Genomic DNA, 20444 nt, shown 5'->3' on the forward strand with positions numbered 1-20444 from the left:
TGCCGACAACAGGCACTTCCGCGGCAATCTCTTCAATCGGAGGACCCTTCACGTCAATTCTCGACGCGAGGGGGGTACCCTGCGCGTCCATAAGTGAAGCAGAGGGAGCCTGACCATGCGTCACACGTTTGAGGAGTTGGGAGTGAGAACGTGTTGACCTGTGCAACCTGATTGGGTTATAGGTAATATCTCTTGATATCAGCAGTGAGAAGGACAGCAGCAAAAAGCAAAACTAAAGAAAAATCAGCCCAGATCAATAACAGGCTAATTTCTTTGAAAAGTATGTATGTCTTGGTGTGAACATTTGTAATAAACACTGATCAGCAGTGAGTCTGCGGTGGCGCAGAAACCGATGGTTATAGATTGCTTCTCTTTCTTTGATCTGCCCACATAGGCTAACCATGCCAGCAATCGATGCATATTGAATCAGTTACCCAGGTGACACACAACAAACAATGCCAGCAAATGCGCGGGTCACACTTTGCTACGGACCTTATAAATCCAGCGGAGTAATACAACACAGGACCTTCCGCCTCCAGGGTCTCCAGGGTCTGTCTCATATCCAGCTTTATTGAGATTCATGCATGTCATGCTTGTCATCTGCCTTCGTCCATGTTATAAAACTTTTGTTTTGTTTTAATGACCGATCCAATATGTCTGCAGCCGCTCTGAGAGCGCGCGGGCACCTGTGCGTTTTGGAAGAAACACGCGAGTGGAATATTGTGGAGCTCGTGGTCAGCGGGGAGGTCGTTTTCACCTGTAACATAAAGGATCTGGAGTTTGGTAAGTTTGGTTGACTGGGATACATGTAAGGTTTGTGGGATTAACGTGGAGCTACAAATCAACTTAAAGTGATAGGTCGTGATGACGTCACTCAGTCTGAAAACCTTTTGGTTTTTGTTTTTCCCCAAAGGCGGAGATGGAAAACTGGACCCTGTTTGCAGAGAGGCTGTTGCTGCAGTGGAGAGTGCTTACTGAAAATAAACCCATATTTAAAAAATGCAATTAAAAACTGTACATATTATGCAATTACACCACTGTATGGATTCATTTATAAACACCAGTCAATTTATTAGGTTCACATGTTTAACTTCTTGTTATGTGAGATTTTCCTGCACAACTATCTTTACATTTACAGAGAATGCTCTGGAAAAGACATAATATTCAGTGACTAATATTTATCTGGGTGAAAATATTTTGTCAATTCTAGAGGTCTGAGGAGAACGGCCAGCCTGCTTCGATTTGATAGGAAGATTACTCTAACTCGAATAACCAGCCATTACAACTGAGGTATGCAGAAAAGGGCCTCTGAATGCACAACATTTAAAGCATTAAAGCTGTAGATGGGCTACAGCTGCATAAGAACGTACCAGGTGCCACTTTTTTCAGCTAGGAACAGGAAAATGAGGCTACAGTTCAAACGGGCTCACCAACATTGATAAACAGAAGATTGGAAAAAGTTGCCTGGTCTTATGAGTCTCAATTTCTAATGGTAAGGTCAGAATATGAAAGCATGAGTCTGTGCATTTTGGGCTTATGGCCATAATCCATTAGAATTTTGTGGCTTCGATCGAAATTCCATTGTAATTTCTTTAATTACAGATTTGCATAAGAATTTCAATCACTAAGATAGGCAGAGTTTCAGTGAGATAAAGCCTACATTTTAATTAAAACCTCCATGCCACTGCTTGATATTGCGTTCATCTATATTTGGTTCACATGACAGGACAGCCCACATATTTTTAAAGACACATTTATGGAATTAATAGAAAATTAAGGACACACAAAATCTGAAAACAATTACAAAATAGCTCCAGGATCATTAAATCATTTGTGTCAGTGAGCAAAATCCTATTTCAACCTATCATAGATTAACAGATGACCTGTAACTTTACTCATCAGTTCAAACTGTTGTATGTATGCCAGGTCATTCATTTATTAAAACATATTTATTGCATATTCAAATTATTCCCTGTAGGTGCAGTTATATCATGTTGAGCACATATTTCAGCTCCCACATGAATATGTGGCTCTTTCCCTATTTACTAAACAGTCATGTATAAACCTCTTTTAAATCACTAAATATGCAAAACTATGTTTCTGCATTACTGGTTAAATCTCCCAGCTCCACGTTGGAAAGGTAAACTACAGCGCAGCTAGACAAGAAGTACAATTTTAAGGAGCTTTTCTAATATCATTTGTGTTTGATATCTGGGGATTTTAATGTGACAACCATGCATCAATATTGCTCTCTGAGCATCCAAGGCTGTTCTTTGTTTATGTGTGTGCGTGTCCCAGCGCTTCAGAAGAAAAAGCTGAGCCTTATGTCCTAAGTAGAAAACATGGCTGCAAGTCTCTGTGCCAGCTGGCTCATGTCTCCTGGTGAAGTGATGTGTGACAATAAATACACACTCCTTCACAAACAGCTAAGGTAGCCAAACAATAACAGGCTATAAAATCTACTGATGTGTTAAGTTTCAGCACAGTTTTCATACCTGTGACATGCGATTCATAGTTATTGTTAAAGTGTACCTCTGGGGTGTTTTGGGTGTGTTTCATAGCTACAATCAAAATAAATATCAAAATAGTTATTTAGCAGTATTCAGCATAACAGCAAAAGAATATTTGAAGTAGTGAAACCACTCCAATAATGATTGTCACAGTTCTGCGTGGCTGTGTGAACAATACTGGTGTACTACACTCTACCACACAACAGAAGATGCAGGATTGACCATTCTGTGGCTTAGTGCTTATGCTTAATGTTCATAAGGAACTTTTTATTCTTAAACAATTGTGTAGAGATAGGTTTTTAATGACCCTCAACCTAAGACTAAGCCACATCAAAACAATGAAATGACCTTCTCCTTTACAAGTTTCAGTCTTGGAAGGAGCTCATGTTGAAAGCAGTGTCCATAAACTTCCTCAGCTCATTGAGGTGAGTAGATTTGTTTCCTGTCGCCGGTGCAGCCGCAGGATCTCGTCCCACATACCTGAAACAAACACGTAAGGTTTATCACCTGCAACAAGAGCTCAAATGCTTTGGCTAGTTCTCTAACTAGAAGTGAGATGATAAATAAACATTCTTACCAAATGGGTTTCTTGTTGGCAACCACTGTGAGGAAGCGTGGTCGGACATAATCATAGTAACCCATGTTCTTGTGCTCCTCCTGACACCAGATGAGCTCAGCGTTGCCGTATTTCTCCACCTCTTCACTGACCAGGTCAAACGGGAAAGGAGAGATCTGAGAGTTGGAGACCAAAAAATGACCCATGAAGAAATGACCACACAGTGTCAGTCTCATTTTAAAATCAGAGAAGAAGAACTAAAAACCTGTTCAAGCCTGATTATGGCAACATCTCTGTCCAAATTTTGCTGCTTCCTCTCCTTAGCTAGTTCATAGTAGACTTTGCCTGCACAGAAGATAACCCTCTTTACTTGGCCTGGGCTTTGACTTGCAGGGCCCTCATCAGGAATCAGTCTCTTAAATTTAGTGCCTGCAAACATAATGCATATTGAACATTAGTAATAAATGCAAATAAATACACACATAAAACATTAAAAGTTATGTCACGCTTAAAGGTAAAGCTCTACCTTTGGCAAGGTCATCAAAACCTGACCTTGCGTCCGGATGCCTGAGCAGAGATTTAGGAGTGAAAATGATCAGCTGTTTGAAGGGGAGAAGAAAAGGGAAAAAGTTTCCGTCACTGACAAACAACAGATTTATCCTGTCAGCCGTATCTTCATTGTGTGCGCTGAAAAAACTCCAGAGGAAAAAAGTTTTTATCTCTTTTTTCACGCTAATTTATTACCAACATATAGCACGCAACATCAGCACTGGGAAAACAAAACAATTCTTTAACAATCAAATAAATAAAACCCTTTGTGCTCGGTCGACCAAGTCCAGAACTTCGAAGTTTTTCCATAAAAAACCAACAATATTATCCCCTGTAGGCTTCCTCCCTAATTTGCTCTGGAACTAATTTTCTCACGCTTCGCAAAGCATCGCATTTATGTACAACAGGGGATCAGTTAAGACATTCACTGTGCCTGAAAACTGTGAGACAAAAAAGAGCATATAGAAAAAAGAAAAGACAAATGCTTTACACTTTGAAACTTTAGAGCTGAGCTAATTCTACTTTCTTTTTTTTAAGTGCAGGAACATATAGACCGAATTATGAATATCGCCAAACTGAGCCTCTTATAATAGAAACATCACATCTCACACTTTCCCAACTACGATTTTGATTTCAGTCGTGTAACAAAAATGACCCAAAGAAAACAAAATATTCTGCAGGAAATATCAGGTGTGCTCTCGATTTATCGTCAGAGAAAAAAGTGGTTTATACGTGATGTGTGATTTGAAAGCTCTGATCTGATCTTTTTTTTTTTTATTTAAAGTACTATATGACAAGCACAAAAGCAACCTAAGTGAGACATAAAGAAACCATACTGTAGTAATGGTGATGTCACACTTTACCGGTTTTCTGAATGGCAGCAAAATCTGTCGCCTGAGCACGTGACAGTAGTTAGCAGGAGTGGAGCAGTTGACCACAATCCAGTTACATTCATACAGCTGCTGGACATCAAAGTCTCCGGTGAATTCCTTCATGGAAGTTAAATAAATGATATTAACTCTAAAGGTAATGACTTTGAAAAAAGAAATTGTAGTTCTATCTTCTGGCGACAATGCCACTTCTCATAAGTGGGCAGAAGATAGAGCACATAATTGCGTGAGTGCACTGTATCTCTCCCCTGCATACACACACACACACACACACACAAGTACAGTACACAGAGGACAGTGAATGTTAATCCTCACTAATAGTTCAATCAATAACCCCATCTGAAGATGAATCTGGTAAGCTTCTGCTGATACAGCCTCCGCTATGTTCCCTCTTTTATGTTCCCTCGCAGCAACTGGTCACTGGGGACCTGAACTGCTGCTGAATACCAACACTTAGAGGCCATGATGAAGAGACTTTTCAACTCTACAGAAATGGGCAATCATCACTTAAGCAATCACCTAAGTAGCTATGATGTCAGCACAGCCAGTAAAGCAGGAAGGTAAAGAATGCTAATCGCAGTGCAATGTTCAGAGAAATAAATGATAGACTAGAAATGATCTGAAATAAATCATGGCATTAAGAAGAGGAAACCACTCCTACTGCATGTGAACATACAGGGATGTGATCTGGATCATCTTTGGTCATTTGCAGGAAGCGTTCAGGCCGAGCTGATGAATGCTCTGGACCCTAAGGACAAATCAAGACAAACAATAAATACGCACAAAATACATGATGAATTGTGACAAATAACCCAGCAGTGTCCAAATTCTAACATGATCTCACCATTCCTTCCATTCCATGTGGCAGCAGTAGGACAATGCCATTATTGCGAACCCACTTGGCCTGTCCTGAGCTAATAAACTGGTCAATGATACACTGGGCTGTATTGTGAAAGTCTCCAAACTGGGCCTCCCAGAGGATCAAAGCATTTGGGTTAGCCATGGCAAAGCCAAGCTCAAAACCTGAAGTCATAGACATGATTATTCAGAACAACCAAATATCCTCAGCATGATATTCAGCTGCTTAGTCTAGTCTTACCTACAACTCCATACTCTGATAAGGAGCTGTTGCAGACAGTGTAAGATGCCTGGTTCTCCCACAGGTGGTTCATGGGAACACAGATACATTTGTCAACCTCTTGGTCATGTAGAACATGATGACGGTGACTACAAAACAGAAGATGTGAAACTGAGCCAGGACGGTAAGGACTCAAACAGAAAACAAGATTAGAAGACACCCTCTGAAGCAGTCCATTCACCAGCTGTGCTTTCAGTTAAAGACTTAAATCAACATGCTAACAAGCTGGGCTAGTTTTTAGAATGATAGCATTACAGTGTTCACCTTGTTTCCCTTAGTTTAGCATGCTAACATTATTAATTATAAGGAAAAGTCACCCATTTAGCAGTTATGGGGATTTTTACTCAGGACCAAAGGGAGTGAGAGACTAACAAAAAAGTAAATAAATACAGAAAACAGATCCATGCCGCCAGCTTGACTAAAAACACCACTGCTGTACCGAGTTAGGCACTTCTGTGTGAAACATAAAAACATTTACATTTAAATAATAAATTAATGAAACAATGTTTTTTCTAACTGAGTATCTCACACTGCTAAAATTAATGCATCAATTTAAGAGGCCCATATATATTTTTTTAAAAAGTAATAGTAACATATATTTTTAATTGGTGATTAATATTGCTTTTATCTGTAAAGCAAAATTATTAACTTGTTTAGTATCTACAAAAGGAAGAATGAAAATTAAATGACAATTTGCAAGAACATATAGAAATGTGATTTAAATGACCTTGAACAGGGTTTTCGGTGCCAGATAGGTTAATCTGAGTATTTCAAATCGACGCTGATCTGCTGGGATTTTCCCACAAATCACCCCTTGGTTTTACAGAAAATGATAGAAAAGAGAGAAAGTATCCAGTGAGAGGAAAAGACGTTCTAAGGGTGAAAACGTCTTGTTGATGCCAGAGGTCAGAGGAGGATGGCCAGGCTCCTTCAAGCTGATAGGGAGATAAGGGCAACTTATCAAATAACCACTTGGTACAATCTATGGTATGCAGAAGAGCATCTCTGAATTCAAAACACATACAGCAGCAGAAGAACACACCAAGTGGCACTCCCGCCAGCTAAGAACAGGAAACTGAGGTTCTCTCCTACACGGACTCACCAACACTGGACAATAGAAGACTGGAAAATGTTGCTGGGTCTGATGAGTTATAATTTCTACTGTAACATTTGGATGGCAGGGTCAGAAACTGGCATAAAGAAGCATGGTTCCACCCTGCCTTGTATCAACAGTTCAGGCTGTTGCTGATGGTGGTGTAATGGTGTGGGGGATATTTTTGGGGGGTACACTTTAAGGGTCCTTAGAACCAACTGAGAATTACTCCACGGTGACCAGATCTGCAATAAATGTGTGACTCCATCATGTCAATATGGCTCAAAATCTGCAAGGAATATTTCCAGCACTCTGTTGAACCTATAACATGAAGAATTAAGGCTGTTCTGAAGACCAAAAGAGGTTCAAGGGAGCCCAACTGCTAATAGCAGGTAGTGCCAGTAAGTTTATGCTGTCTTTAGTGATTGTGGTGAAAACAGCACTCTTCCAAGGAAATGTTCAAAGGTCTTTAATCCAGGAGATGCACTGCAAGCATTGAAGCCTGTGTTCCTAGCTCATAAAGGCACTTTCCTCTCTAGCGATCTTCTGTCAGTATGAAGCTCAACAAGAGTGGATGTGAGCAAAGACCCAAATCTTAACAAGTTTTGCCAGTCCGCTCAGTCCCACTAAGGAATCATCCTTCAAATCCAGCACGCTCAGACAGTCACTTAGACCCCTTTAAGATCACTTTCATGACATCTACACACACACACACACACACACACACACACACACACACACACACACACACACACACACACACACACACACACACACACACACACACACACACACACACACACAGAGTGATGGATGTTATGTAATATTAAGGCAGAATAACTGCAGGAAATAACCCAAATCATTGTGCCGAATGCAATATAGTTCCTCCATGAAGACTAGATTATCATGATAGTAATCTTTTACATAGTACTGTCCATAATTATGGGCTAATGAGGGCTCCAAATGTACTGCATAATTGTCTTGCTTGATCCTTAATCTACATTTGGAGAAGATACATTTTCTCTTCAAGAAATATGCTTATGAAATAACAACAGCATCTATTGTATTAATTAAGGTAGCACACATAATTTCACATTTCATTTTTCACAATTTGTTTGCACCCAATCCACAAAGGGAAAAAAAAACTTTTAAGAGAGCTCTCTCTTAATTGCCTCATAAACAGCATGCCTACATTTATTCACTTTATTTTCACACACACTCACAAAAACACACACAGTTCCTCTGCCAGGGGGCCCCATTAGTCAGGGAAAGGGGCGCACGCTGAAGCGCATGCAACCTATCCAAACACAACGACTGAATCTATTAGTCCACGCTGTTACGTACATCACAGAAACGCAAGCAGGCCCACTCAACTGTAACATGCCAATATGCTCAGCTCCTAAACACTATGAAAGGAACCAGACTAGTGGGGGATAAAAAACAAAACAAAAAACAGTGTAGGTAAGAGGAAGAAAAAAGCTGTGAGGTAAATTACAGGTAGGAGAGCAAATACAAAAAACTGATCGGGGATTAACAGGTGATACATAGCTAAGAGTGGATCCAACATTTGACTGGGGTAATTTTTTCCCAACTAGGTGAATTGCATTGCTGAAGGGGACATCGGGGTGGGAGACATAGATGTCATTGGTAAATGCGAAGCAAAAAGAAAAAGCCCTGTAGCCTCTGGTTATTTAGCGTGATGTATGTCGCTGTAAACTGAGATGGGGAGTGTCAGTGAAGATGAGCTGGTAGAGAAATGATAGGGGACAGACGAGACAGGCACAGAGCAAGGGAGGCTGGTTTTGTTCATGTGTCACTCGTTCCCTCTATACCATGACAACACCATGTGGGCTTCAGCGTTCCCAGGAGACTGCACTGACGTCTTTTGTCTGGCAAACTCGCTATGCCACTCTTCCCACACCCCTGCTTACTTAATTTACTATCTGTCAGAGAGTGCCATTTACCCTTTAACACTACTTAGAAATGTTGACAATGAAATATGATGGATCTTTAAAGATATGTAGTACACTTTAACAATTCAAGAACTATATCTAAAAAATGAAGACGTTCAAAATAATGAACGGTGCTCCTTATTCTTCTTAATTAAGCATGCAAGCTAATTTAGTTAGAGGACAGTTGTGTTTATGAGGACTACCCATCTACAAAAATCTATATAGCAAAAGTTAATATACCTAAACGTCTTTTGCACAATTGCGCAGAGCTCTGTAACAGACCTTTGCAGCATGGTGAGCTCCTCCCAAGACAAATGTGACAATTTAAAAAATTCAGACAGTGACTTTTTACATCTTGATAATGCATGCTCAATCAACCAGGTAAGGAAATCCCAGAAAGTTCATTCTGTTCATCCTGATGTAGCATTTTCAGTCACTCCCTCAGCAGTGAGTTTTTCAAAGTACTTTTTCAGCACGTGTTTTTCCTCCCACTGAAAATGCTACATTCAGATAAATAGAATCAACTTTCTGGGAGTGACTCCTCACAGGCTCACCTAAAGGTTCCTCGTTCAACATCTTGCCCGCTCAGTCGTACATGTATGCCATCTTTCAGGAGGGAGCCAAAGGCTATGTACTCTCCTAGAGCCCAGTCCATCTGACGACTCTTCACTAGGTCAGCTCGACCACGCAGGATACGGGACACACCTGTAGAACCGAACACACAAACACACAGGCAAAAGACACATATGACTAAAAATATTGTGTTGTGTGGATGGAAGAGCGGTGTGATGGTTAACACTGTCACCTCGCAGCAGAAAGGTCCGGAATTTGAGGCTAACTGGGGCTTTTTTGTGTGGGGTTTACATGTTAATCGCACAATCCATTGGAGATTCTTAAGTTGGCCACAGGTGTAAATGTTTCTTTTTTGTGTTAGCCCTACAACAGACTGGCGACGTGTCTATAGCATATGTCGGCTCTCACCTTATGGCAGGTAAAAGAGGCTCCGGCCTGCCAGCCACTAACTTGGATAAAACAAATATGAATGGTATTAAATGGATGGACTGTGCTGTAAATAGAATTTTTTTAAAAATGTTACAGTCTCAATAATTCTTTAGCTTTTTTGTTACATGAGCTTTCCAGTTCTGAATTTTGGAAAGGATGTGTTATGTAGATTTGTGTAATTTAAAAACATTACACTCACAAGTGTTTATGACCACCTTTCCAAAATCTCCAATACTTTGTAAAATGTAAATAACAACAGGGTGTAAGGCTTTACAAATTATTTAAATCCCTTTATTAATTTAAATAAACAGTACAAAAACAAGCTGATTTTTTTTACCATTAAACTGTATCACTGGTTCTTTGTTTTGTCTATTAACAACAATTTGAAAAGCAATTGCTTTACTAGGTTTACCTCAACCATGCAGGACATGGCACAGTGGCTTACAGAGGTTTCAAAACTTGGCCCTGTCACTGTGCATATATATTCCACAGTATATCAATGTTACTGCTACCACCACTACTATGACTGATCCTCTGTCTCACTGCTTTGTTCTCTGGCATAAAGCAACCAGACTCACCAGGGTGGATGTTAAAACCTTCCAGAGGCACTGAGCTGGCTATCTGCCCAATGTGCTGCAGAACCTCCTCGTCCAGTCCTGTAGGGAGGCAGCTCATGCTCTTGGGCTCTCCCTGCGCTGTGAAAAAATCTGCAGAAAGCAACACAATCACTCCATCGGGGAAACAGAAATTACTCACAAAAACAGTAAATAAAACATTAACTTAAAAACTAACTATAATTTTCATGGTTAACTCACTTTTTGTTTCTAAGTGGATAATTTACCTGGCCAAGGGGAGTCGAGCCAGTGCCGAATGTGTAAGATCTTTTCATCTTTAGAGCTGGTGTATGCCTCCTCACATATTTTGTCATATTTTGAAACTTCTTCCTGCAAATACATTTTGTAATAATAAATGCTACAATTTCCCTAATGCTAACTAAAGTGTGCTTTAATCACAGACCTTCAGCTGACTAGCCTAAACAGTGTGCAGCAGTAATATAGAGAGATAGAGGGGAAAAGTCTCCAGAAGCATTCGTGCCTTTGCTATATATTATAAATGGAGTGTGAGTCCAAATAGCAGGCCTCACAACAGAAAGCAGTGTCCATCAAAAGCCAGAAGGAAGGAGCTGTAGTATTACTCTGCCATGTGATATTAAAAAAAAAAAATCAGAATGGATGTTATGGTCAAAGTTTCTGTTGTGGATGAAAAACCTCTGCAATTGCACTGAATGGCGACAGAACCGCATACTTTAACTTCACTGGGCAATATATACTCTATGTGAGGGATTGTGAGGCTAGATGACTGAAGTGAGGCAGTAAATTGAAACTCAAATACAGCTGTGCTAGCATAACATATTTAGTTGAAGGCTAGGGTAATATCTAAGTGTGATTTAATGCACATAGCCCAGCAGATGGTGATATACCAAATAAAACTGCATACAGTAGCAGCAGCAATATACAGTATATTTAACAAGAGAAAACACTACTAGATCACAAACCTCAAATTCCTGCAGTGTCACCACTCCCTCAGCAATGAGTTTTTCAGAGTACTTTTTCAGCACATGCTCCTGCCGATGGATCTGTTTGTACATCAGCGGCTGGGTGAACATGGGCTCATCCATTTCATTATGGCCAAAACGTCTGTAACAAACCTGCAAAAACAGACACTTTAAAAATAAAACTGCTACACATACGTAAGAAGCTGTTAATCTATTTAGACTCGGCTGCGGCTGACCAGGTCAATGACGACATCCTTGTTGAATGTGGCCCTCCACTCTGCAGCTACGCGGCACACATACATGACAGCCTCGGGATCGTCCGCATTCACATGGAAGATGGGCGCATTGACAACCCGAGCCACGTCAGTGGGGTAAGGAGATGAGCGGGCCACTCGAGGATCTGTAGTGAAGCCAATCTGACAACAACCACATGCCAAAATTGGTACACTAATTTTGCTTCATTTTATGTAATACAATTTAACACACAGACAACAGGAGACAGACAAATTATTTTCCAGATATTTTTTAATAAGTGGGATTGTACTTAAGTGATGCCAAAGTTCCAATACCTGGTTGTTGACCACCACATGGATTGTACCATTTGTGGTATAAGAGGGGAGTTCACTCAAATGGAACGTCTCATAAACAACTCCTTGTCCCGCAAAAGCAGCATCGCCGTGCATCAAAATAGACATCACCTTAAAAATCACATTATAGGCTTAAAGGAAGCATTTTGCTATCATTTTTTTAGACAGTAAAAGTATTGTGCAAAAGTCTTGAGCTACGCGTCATTTCTTTATACTAATAAACCTCTGTGCTATGTGGGGGTATTGAATGTTTAAATATACAAATATAATTGAGACTGTGGGATTTGTATAAAATATTTGTATATACTGTAGAGATGTCACTCACGGGCTCTATGTCTCAAATGAAGACCCACACATAGCACAGGGGTTTACTAGTATGAAGAAATAAAGGGTGGCTGAACACTGTCGCACAATGCTGTATCCGGTACAATAAGGGTTACCTTCTTTCCTTGAGTGTCTCCTCTGTAGAACTGCTCTGCTTTGGTCTTTCCCTGAACCACTGGATCCACTGCCTCGAGGTGCGAGGGGTTTGCCACGAGTGACAGCGTGATGTTCTTGTCAGTCTCACGGTTAATCCTCTCGTGGTACATCCCCAGGTGGTATTTGACATCACCCGAACCCTACATGCATAAAAAATGGAGACTGAATAAAGCATCAGCTGTAAGTCCAGACTTATTTTCTCTGAGAGTTTTCCACATATCACCTCATCAGCAGCCTCTAATTTGGGGTCAAACTGACAAAAGATCTGATCCAGGTCCTTACGGATCACATTAGCCAAGACGTTCAGTCGACCCCTGAAAGTACAGTTTATAAATATATATAAACAGAAGGAAAAGACTTTAAAAAAGACTGATGTAAGAAATAGGAAATGCACATTACCGATGTGGCATCCCCATGATTACGCTGTCGATCCCTGCTGCGCTTGACTTGTCAATGATGGTTTTAAGAGCAGGAATGAGAACTTCGCAGCCTTCCAAACCAAAACGTTTCTCCGATGACCACTTTCTCGCCAGGAAGTCCTCAAACCTAGACACAATAACAGATCTTAACAGATCCCATATATGGACCACAGATGCTTGTGCTACTAACAGGTAGCTGTGAACAGCTGGTTATACAAAATATACTGGTTCTGACTGATGATAGCATATGCTCCATTACAGTAATTTATTTTTAGAATAATACCATGATGCCTTAAACACCTTGTACTCAAGCATTTAGAAAATGCATCTCACTACGTGTGTGTGTGTGTGTGTGTGTGTGTGTGTGTGTGTGTGTGTGTGTGTGTGTGTGTGTGTGTGTGTGTGTGTTTGTCATCAGAACAGGACAGTGACAACAGAATAAAACAAGCAAGGATACAATAAGACATATATTCACCCTAGCGAGATCATTTTAAGGACCCTGCAGTGACTTATGAGCTAATTTATTAAGGATAAAAATGAGCTCACATGAAGAATAGGGTGTGTTAACTTCCTATTTTGTTTATGTTATGTGAGTCAGTGTTGCGAGCTATAACTAAAGGTGAGGTATTGCGCTGTCACCACAGTGTGAATTTGTTTATTCACTGCTGACCGTGTGGATCTGATCAGGCGCGCTAGCAGGGTTCTCTTCTCAGCACTAGTGAACTGCATGATTCCCGGAGTCTCGAACTTCTGACGAATCCACTGACACTGGTTCACATTATTAATGAACATAAATTCAACCCCTATGTGACTGCAGTAGGATGCCTGAAAGCAAAAAGTTGCAAAGTAAAAGAAATGCACAGAAAGGAAACAGCACGACAGCTTCTCCTGTTCATCGGAGACACGTATGTACAAATACCTCTAGTCTGCGTATGATTTCTCTAAGTGGAAGGGTAGTCTCTTGTCCACCGATGAAGGTGGTGTGGGGCAGCTGGAAACTTCTATCCAAGTCAGACTCATCAAGACCATATAAACCTAAAACAAAACCACATGAAACAAATATCTAATTAAGACTCTTAAGAAAGGCACAAGATATAATTTACTGACTCACTTTGAGCGCATACTCCAAGCTTAAACAAAATACTTTCCACCCAAAATTAAGATTTAAGTTGGTTTCATTTAATCAAATGAATCTATTACAATTTGTGTCCCACGTCACTGCAGACAAAGGCCTATACCCTATAATGGTTTTCAACAGGGATTAAGAAAGGAATAATCAATGACCTGGCAATTGAGTATTGATCAATTTTCAGATCAATTTTCAGTTTATTGGAAGAATTAAAGTCCTCCCAATTTTTTAATATTATGTAAGAAGAAATCGTAGTAAAGCGACCCAAAAAAACTATACAAATACATATTTAAAGTGTCTGATTCCATAAATTTATCTTGTTGCTGTGGTGAGACTAGTTGAATTAAAAAAAAAAAACAGTCTTTTTTTCTTTGTTTTTAAATGTGAAAAAAATGACAATATTTAAGTTTTAATATTTACGAGGTACTCTTATACTAAAGTTAAAGATTGAATGTATATGTGTGTGTGAAGTTGCATGTACATATGTGAAAGCTGTAAATACATAAACAACTCAGAAGACAAAGAAAGAAACAGAAAAGATGATCTTGTGTGAGCAATGTGAGCTACTTTCAGCTATCACTTATTCACAAGGGGTTGCCACAGCAGGTAGCTCTGCATGTATTATTTGGCAGATTTTTATGCTGGATGTGCAACACCCAAAGGTTTTGTGTCTCACGGTGTGAGTAAGGTAAAGACCAAAAAACCATCCATCCATCTGTTTTCCGCCTATCCAATTCAGGGTGGGGGGGGGGCTTTGGGGGTACTGAAGCCTATTATCCCAATCGTTACATGGCAAAACTCTGGGTACACCCTGGACAGATTTATAATCTGTTGCAGGGCTAACACATAGAGACAGAAAAACATTCATGCAGGAGTGCCCAGAGAAAACCCACACATACATGGGGAGAAGATGCAAACTTCACACAGAAAGGCTTACCCTATTCCTGTGTATTTTTTTCACCTCCTTTTATAATCTCTGTCTTTTCAGGTGAATGTTTATCTTACATCTCAATGTATCACTACTCAGCTGGTGTAGTCATTAAAAGAAGCAAGACAGGCACTGGTTTCAGTTCAGGGCAGAAGTTTCAACGGGTTAAGGTGAAGGGGAACAGGATCTCCACCGTGATTGAAAAAAGTAATTGCAACAATGGTTGATACATTAAAGGAAGAAACTACTACTCCTCTAAAATATTGTAACTGTGATTGAAAAGAGGCAAACAAAGGATGTTAGATGGAACGACTGAGCAAGAAGGTATGTGGCGCATATCTCAGTTAGGTGTATATATTACAGCTTATGACGTAGTCATGGTAATGAATTATTCAACAATTAAAACAAACTGAAAAACTATACAATCATTTATTGTTAAATCCAATTATCAACCATTCAAGCACATTAATGCATTAGTAATGATTTTCTAATTGTATCTAAGTCATGCTAATGCTAATTAAATATGCTTGGGTTTAGGACTGCTAGTCAGTCAAAACAAGCAATCTAAAGACATCCTATCAGCCTATGGGGAATTGTAGTGCCCATTTTTCACATTTTATAAATGAAATGATTAATTGATCTATCAAAATATAATAAGCAAATGATTAATTACTAATGAAAATAATGATTAGCTGGTCTAAATGAGATTGCAGAGCCCCCTCCAGCATGGCTTGCTAAGAATTAACTGACAAACTTCAGAAGTTTCATCTGAGATGATTGGTTTGATGGCAAAGACTTCCAAAAAAATTGATTAGAAAATAAACAATAATACACTATTAATTTATAGATAGTAATGTAGAAGGGCCCATGGATGTAGTGCCCCCACATACAGGTACAATAAGGTTCTGTGGTAACAAAACCCACCTGAGAGGGCTGGTCAAGCTCAAGATTACTGGCAAACATAAGAGGAGACAGGTGCAAATCATATTAGGAACACAGCAAAGACAAAGGGGGCCAAGAATAGACTTGTGTACAATCAGCTGACCAAATAAGGGGCCATGGAGGCTGTCATTAGCTTTCATTAGGGAACTATAGCCCTGGTGATCATACATAATGCGATGCTATGTCATGACTCTCACTGATCACTGATAACACCAGCCAACAGAAACAACGTCTCTCTTTTCCTCCCTCTCACTCGCTCTCTCTCCTCCTTACTATCTATTCCTGTAGACTTCGATCGCTTTCTGTGGCCATCCCACATCCTCCGACCCTCAGTTCGCTAAATGAAATGGAGAATGACAAGAGCTCAGCCTGAGATTAATGACAGCATCAGGCTGACCAACCAGTATACAGACTTGATAGGTGCTTTGTACTGAAAAACCACATCCACTCATCAGTGTGATCAGTTATATAACCCTTGATCTTTAATGTAAGTGAAGCTGTACATGTATCTACTGTAAAAAATACAAAAATGTTGAAATACGGTCCAAGAAACAGACAAATACAATCTTGTCACCATAAGCAAGGCAAGATTAAGCTTTTGAGACTGAAATCCTAAAACATGGGAAGCATCTTTAGAGTTAAATACAAGGGAAGATTTCTATAGTAGGATACTCATCAGCATATATACAGCCTCAGGGTTAAATCCATATATATTCCATCAGACGGGGTCTAAAACAAGGAGTCCCATACAACTTCCTCTTCAAAGCCTAAATCAGACATGACTCAAATGACTAAAAGAAAGCATCTCACCTAATTTATCAATAGTGGTGATCAGGTCGGACGGAACGAAAGAGTCGAGGTCAGCATCCAGGATTCCTAAAGGGTCTAACTGAGCAACATGGTGACCACGGATCTAAACAGAGAGACAGATGGAAATGTGCAGTGGGGGTGAAGAAAAGATAGAGAATTAGATTTAAAAAAAACTAAATGAGAGAATCTGACAGGCAGAAAAAAATAATAAGCAATTTGGTTTCCATCATCAAACTGAGTATGAACAGCTGGAGAATAAGCTAACACTCAGTTATAGGTCAACCTTTCAGAGAAAAGATACTCCTGGGAGAGCTTTTATGTCTGTGTACACACGCAGACATAAACATTTCCACCAGGACTGCAACAAGCTGGGAATAAAAATGACGCCTTTGCCAAAAGACTGAATTTAATAAATCCCTTGGATAGTTCCTTGAATTAATTAGAGGGCGAGTGGAAATGTTACCACCTGCTTTGTTTGAGTAGTCTCTTTGATTTTTCCATTTTCAAAAAGCAGTCAGGGTAAGTAGGTTGGAGTTAATCTTGCAATTTGCATAACCTCGTGCAGTGACAAACAAGTTGTATATTCCTTTTAATACAAGGACACGCACAAACAGCTTTCTTTGCCAATTGCATCTGCTTCTCCAAGTCCAAGCGGAGTCTGTTTGATGTATTTTTCACATACTCGTCAGAGATGCAAATAGTCAGTTGCAGCTCGAGATGGATGACATCTTAATTCCATACACAGACACTGCCTTAAGATTTAAATGGATAGCTATGAGATGTGACTTAATTATATCATAAATCAGCATCACATCAAAATTAAATGTCTGTATATCTATCTGTGTGTGTGTGTGTGTGTGTGTGTGTGTGTGTGTGTGTGTGTGTGTGTGTGTGTGTGTGTTATCCTCACAGCTGTGCCAGGTGAGTGTGGCCTACCTGGTAAGCTCTAATGAGGGTGTGCACAGCCAGGTGGTCCTCCACCACTTTCTCTGCCACGTCTAGTGAGTGGGACAACACTCGGCCCTGCAGCAGAGCAGAGGGCCGTCTCTCATCCGCCTCGCCAGATGGACCGGAGGCCTGGATGTTACGGAAGAAACTGTCCCAAGACTACAGCAGAGAGACAGACAGATCCATCAAAGGAACGCTGGTATATGTAACATGATTATTCAGTGACTAGTGAATGCTTGGACACGGGTGACAGAATAGGGAAAAGCTGGATGAGAATCCAGGACAACGCAACTACATCAGATGCCCCAGGCAGCTGAACTAAGAATAACATAATTTAACAAGAAAAACCTTAGTAAGGTCAGGGATATTCAGCTGTATTTCAGGACCAGCACTGGCACCAGCTTGCAATTTGAGTAACTTCTGCAGAAATTCTCTAGGTGTCATAGTTTTCTCTTTAAATTTTCATTTATGGAAAGGTATATTCAACCGACCTTTTTCTGTGTAACTTAAGATGCAGTTTATGCTACACATTGTTACCTCGTGGACGTTTTTATGGTCATCCAGCCATGCCAAATACATCTCCTCCACATAGCTGGAGTTGCTGACCACTGCTGGAAGAGGATCAGTCCTAGAGGAGCAGCCTCTCTTTGGATGAGCCCAGCAGCGCCAGGTCAGCCCTCCTGCACGCCATCGAAGGAAGGGGCTCCCTCCACCTTTCAGCACACCAGCTAATACCCGAAACTGACTCATCTAAAAAAAAAAAAAAAACCAAAAAAAACAAACCCTAAGGTTAACACTAAAGGTTAAGACAGACATACCACGCAGGAATGTGAACAGAGATGATTTTTTTTTTTTACCGCAAACGGAATGGGACATTTTTGTAAAAAATCCCAGCTAGAGTGATACTCATCTGTGTTTGGGAAAAGCGCAAATCACACCTAAAGGGACTGTGTTTGCAACACAGGGTGGCTTTAACAGTTTGCACTGAGTTTCACTAAGATCAGCCTGAAGGAACAGTCCGTTTCTGCGTAGAACGTGTGCAGCTGCAAAACGCGAACAGCCCGTATGACGCTCCACTAAGTGCGGCAGTATGTGACCGACTGCTACATTCTTCCTCACCTTTTTCCTGCATGATCTTTTTTGTTTCCTTCACTCAACATCGCAGGCATCAGTATCAAAACATTTTATATTTCATTCTGCGACTGTTCCACTTTCGGACCTCTAATCCCTCACCAAAATAAATCCTCATAATCTCCGCTCGTCCCTGATACTGCTCAAGCGCAACACGGAACAAAAATATACAGGGTTAAAATGTCACCTGCCTTTTATTTCTATAAAGTGCCTTTACCTTAGACTGCACTGTTCTTTGGCTTTACTGTCATCGCCGAGAGGTGCAAGTGGGACAGGTATCAATGAAGGTGACACAGATCCGAGGACAAGAGCAGCTGCTCGGCACGCCCCCTCGGTGTCAGGTGACGCTTCTCCGCACAGAGGCAACTTGCTGCACCCAAAGGTACCTAGGTAGCGACCTAAAATATCTGTTCATACAGAGGATTTAAAAAAGATCATTAAAAACAAATAGATGTAATCAAATAAACATATATAGCACATATATAGCAACCCTATTAGTTCTTGTGTTTGTGCTGTGAACTCAATTTTATAATCAGAGAACTTTCCTCAATCCTGTCACTTCAGGCACACGGTTAACATCCACCCAAGTAATTTTTCTTTCTAAGATGCATCACACATATGTCAGTGTTAATTACATAAACCAATTAAACTTTTATAAAGGCTGAACACGAGTCATTTGATCAAGGGCTTTCAGATTGATGGGCTTCTACCTTGAGTGGGTTAAACAATAAAATAATTGGCCCTCCCTCCACCCTCTTTCCTTCCCCATTTCTAACCCCGCTCTCGTCCTCATCTGGATTTTCATCTTTCATACTTGCTGCCACAGAAGGAACAGTATTATCAATCATGACAAACACACCACTGAAAGGGGGATAATGGAGTGAGCACTAGTCGCAAGAGGATCAAGCAGACAGAACAGGGTAGGTCTAAATATCAGAGCATCGCTAATCACAGCATCCCCGTTTTCTTGTTTTAAGCTCCTTTTAATGACACGAAAATGTCTGTTTCTTAACACACTTCATATAACAATGTATCAATAATTCTCAGCCAGCAATAAGGCTCAGTGTCTCCTGAGAGTTTTTTCCTTTTTTCTATTATTTGCATTTGCTTAACATTTGAGTTTGCTGCTGCTCTGCAGGTGACCCGGACTTTGCAGGGTCAGGCAATTATGAACTGAAATGCCATTTTGTTGCAGTGACTTTGCCGCCTGACGGAGATGGAGTGAAGACCAGTTGCTTTTTGGCACGTTATTATTAATGTTCATTGATGAAACGACCTGTGCCGCTGGGTAACATTACAAGCTCGATGTTAAATAACTTCCCGTTTAGAATGATTACATCACTACACTGGGCAAAACCGGAGCGGCTGTCTGTGTCTGCAGTGGTGAAAATCAGAAAGGAGTGAATATTCCATAAACACCCATTTCTAGTGATATATAAAGATGAATTAAAAAAGGGAAAAGAGAAGAAAACAAAACAGTCTTACTATATCATCATTTCTGTTGACTAAGGTTATTCATTTGCAGGATCAGCCTGCCAAATTCAGTCAATGTTTAGTGTGGTTTGATTAAATCCAGCAGGCACCAGCAACCTGAATAATGTTCACATCCAGGTAACCCACGCTCACATCGACAGTTAGATCTGCTTAACCAAATTAACTTTATGCGTGAGTCCGCAGCTTGTTTGGTCAATGCAGGCCTCAGTACAAAGAGCAGAAGAAGCAGATAATGTGTAATCCACTTACCCCAGCCAAGCCTACACACCATTTATGGAAGTCCACGTCATGAGGTTATTTAGGAGCCCTAATTCATCTAATACAGCATGTT

General features: G+C 40.3%; 2 protein-coding genes across 4 annotated transcripts; one reads left to right on the plus strand and one right to left on the minus strand.

Moving 5' to 3' along the window:
• Positions 1-97: 97 nt before the first annotated feature.
• lg13h10orf53 (linkage group 13 C10orf53 homolog) lies at positions 98-1322 on the plus strand. The gene is made up of 4 exons (XM_004551689.6): positions 98-280; positions 395-549; positions 664-783; positions 914-1322. Exons 2-4 carry the CDS (start codon positions 456-458, stop codon positions 976-978), a joined length of 279 nt encoding a protein of 92 aa, XP_004551746.1. The 5' UTR covers positions 98-280; positions 395-455; the 3' UTR covers positions 979-1322.
• A 1428-nt stretch (positions 1323-2750) lies between these two features.
• On the minus strand, positions 2751-18971 carry ogdhl (oxoglutarate dehydrogenase L). Of its 3 annotated transcripts, none has more exons than XM_004551692.4 (23): positions 18837-18971; positions 18026-18238; positions 17477-17647; positions 16541-16643; positions 13651-13766; positions 13402-13556; positions 12712-12858; positions 12536-12626; positions 12273-12452; positions 11815-11943; positions 11482-11661; positions 11246-11398; positions 10532-10634; positions 10269-10397; positions 9243-9393; positions 5605-5732; positions 5350-5528; positions 5182-5253; positions 4479-4604; positions 3593-3665; positions 3332-3495; positions 3088-3242; positions 2751-2990 (listed from the first exon to the last, which is right to left on the minus strand). In XM_004551692.4, exons 2-23 carry the CDS (start codon positions 18236-18238, stop codon positions 2876-2878), a joined length of 3033 nt encoding a protein of 1010 aa, XP_004551749.2. In that variant the 5' UTR covers positions 18837-18971; the 3' UTR covers positions 2751-2875. The 3 variants fall into 3 exon arrangements, with proteins under 3 accessions (XP_004551749.2, XP_004551750.2, XP_012774736.2); XM_004551693.3 differs by lacking the exon at positions 18837-18971 and adding an exon at positions 18608-18727; XM_012919282.3 differs by lacking the exon at positions 4479-4604.
• Between the last annotated feature and the right edge of the window lie 1473 nt (positions 18972-20444).

The sequence above is a fragment of the Maylandia zebra genome, linkage group LG13, assembly GCF_041146795.1.
Source record: "Maylandia zebra isolate NMK-2024a linkage group LG13, Mzebra_GT3a, whole genome shotgun sequence".
NCBI lineage: Eukaryota > Metazoa > Chordata > Actinopteri > Cichliformes > Cichlidae > Maylandia > Maylandia zebra.

Coding starts and splice junctions, on each gene's coding strand:
- lg13h10orf53 (XM_004551689.6), top strand. CDS start 456: ATGCCAGCAAATGCGCGGGTCACACTTTGCTACGGACCTTATAAATCC. Junction 550..663: donor CCGCCTCCAGGGTCTCCAGG/GTCTGTCTCATA, acceptor ATATGTCTGCAG/CCGCTCTGAGAGCGCGCGGG. Junction 784..913: donor CATAAAGGATCTGGAGTTTG/GTAAGTTTGGTT, acceptor TTTTCCCCAAAG/GCGGAGATGGAAAACTGGAC.
- ogdhl (XM_004551692.4), bottom strand. CDS start 18,238: ATGAGTCAGTTTCGGGTATTAGCTGGTGTGCTGAAAGGTGGAGGGAGC. Junction 16,644..17,476: donor CCCTCATTAGAGCTTACCAG/GTAGGCCACACT, acceptor CTCTCTGTTTAG/ATCCGTGGTCACCATGTTGC. Junction 5,254..5,349: donor CACATGGAATGGAAGGAATG/GTGAGATCATGT, acceptor ATTTGTCCTTAG/GGTCCAGAGCATTCATCAGC.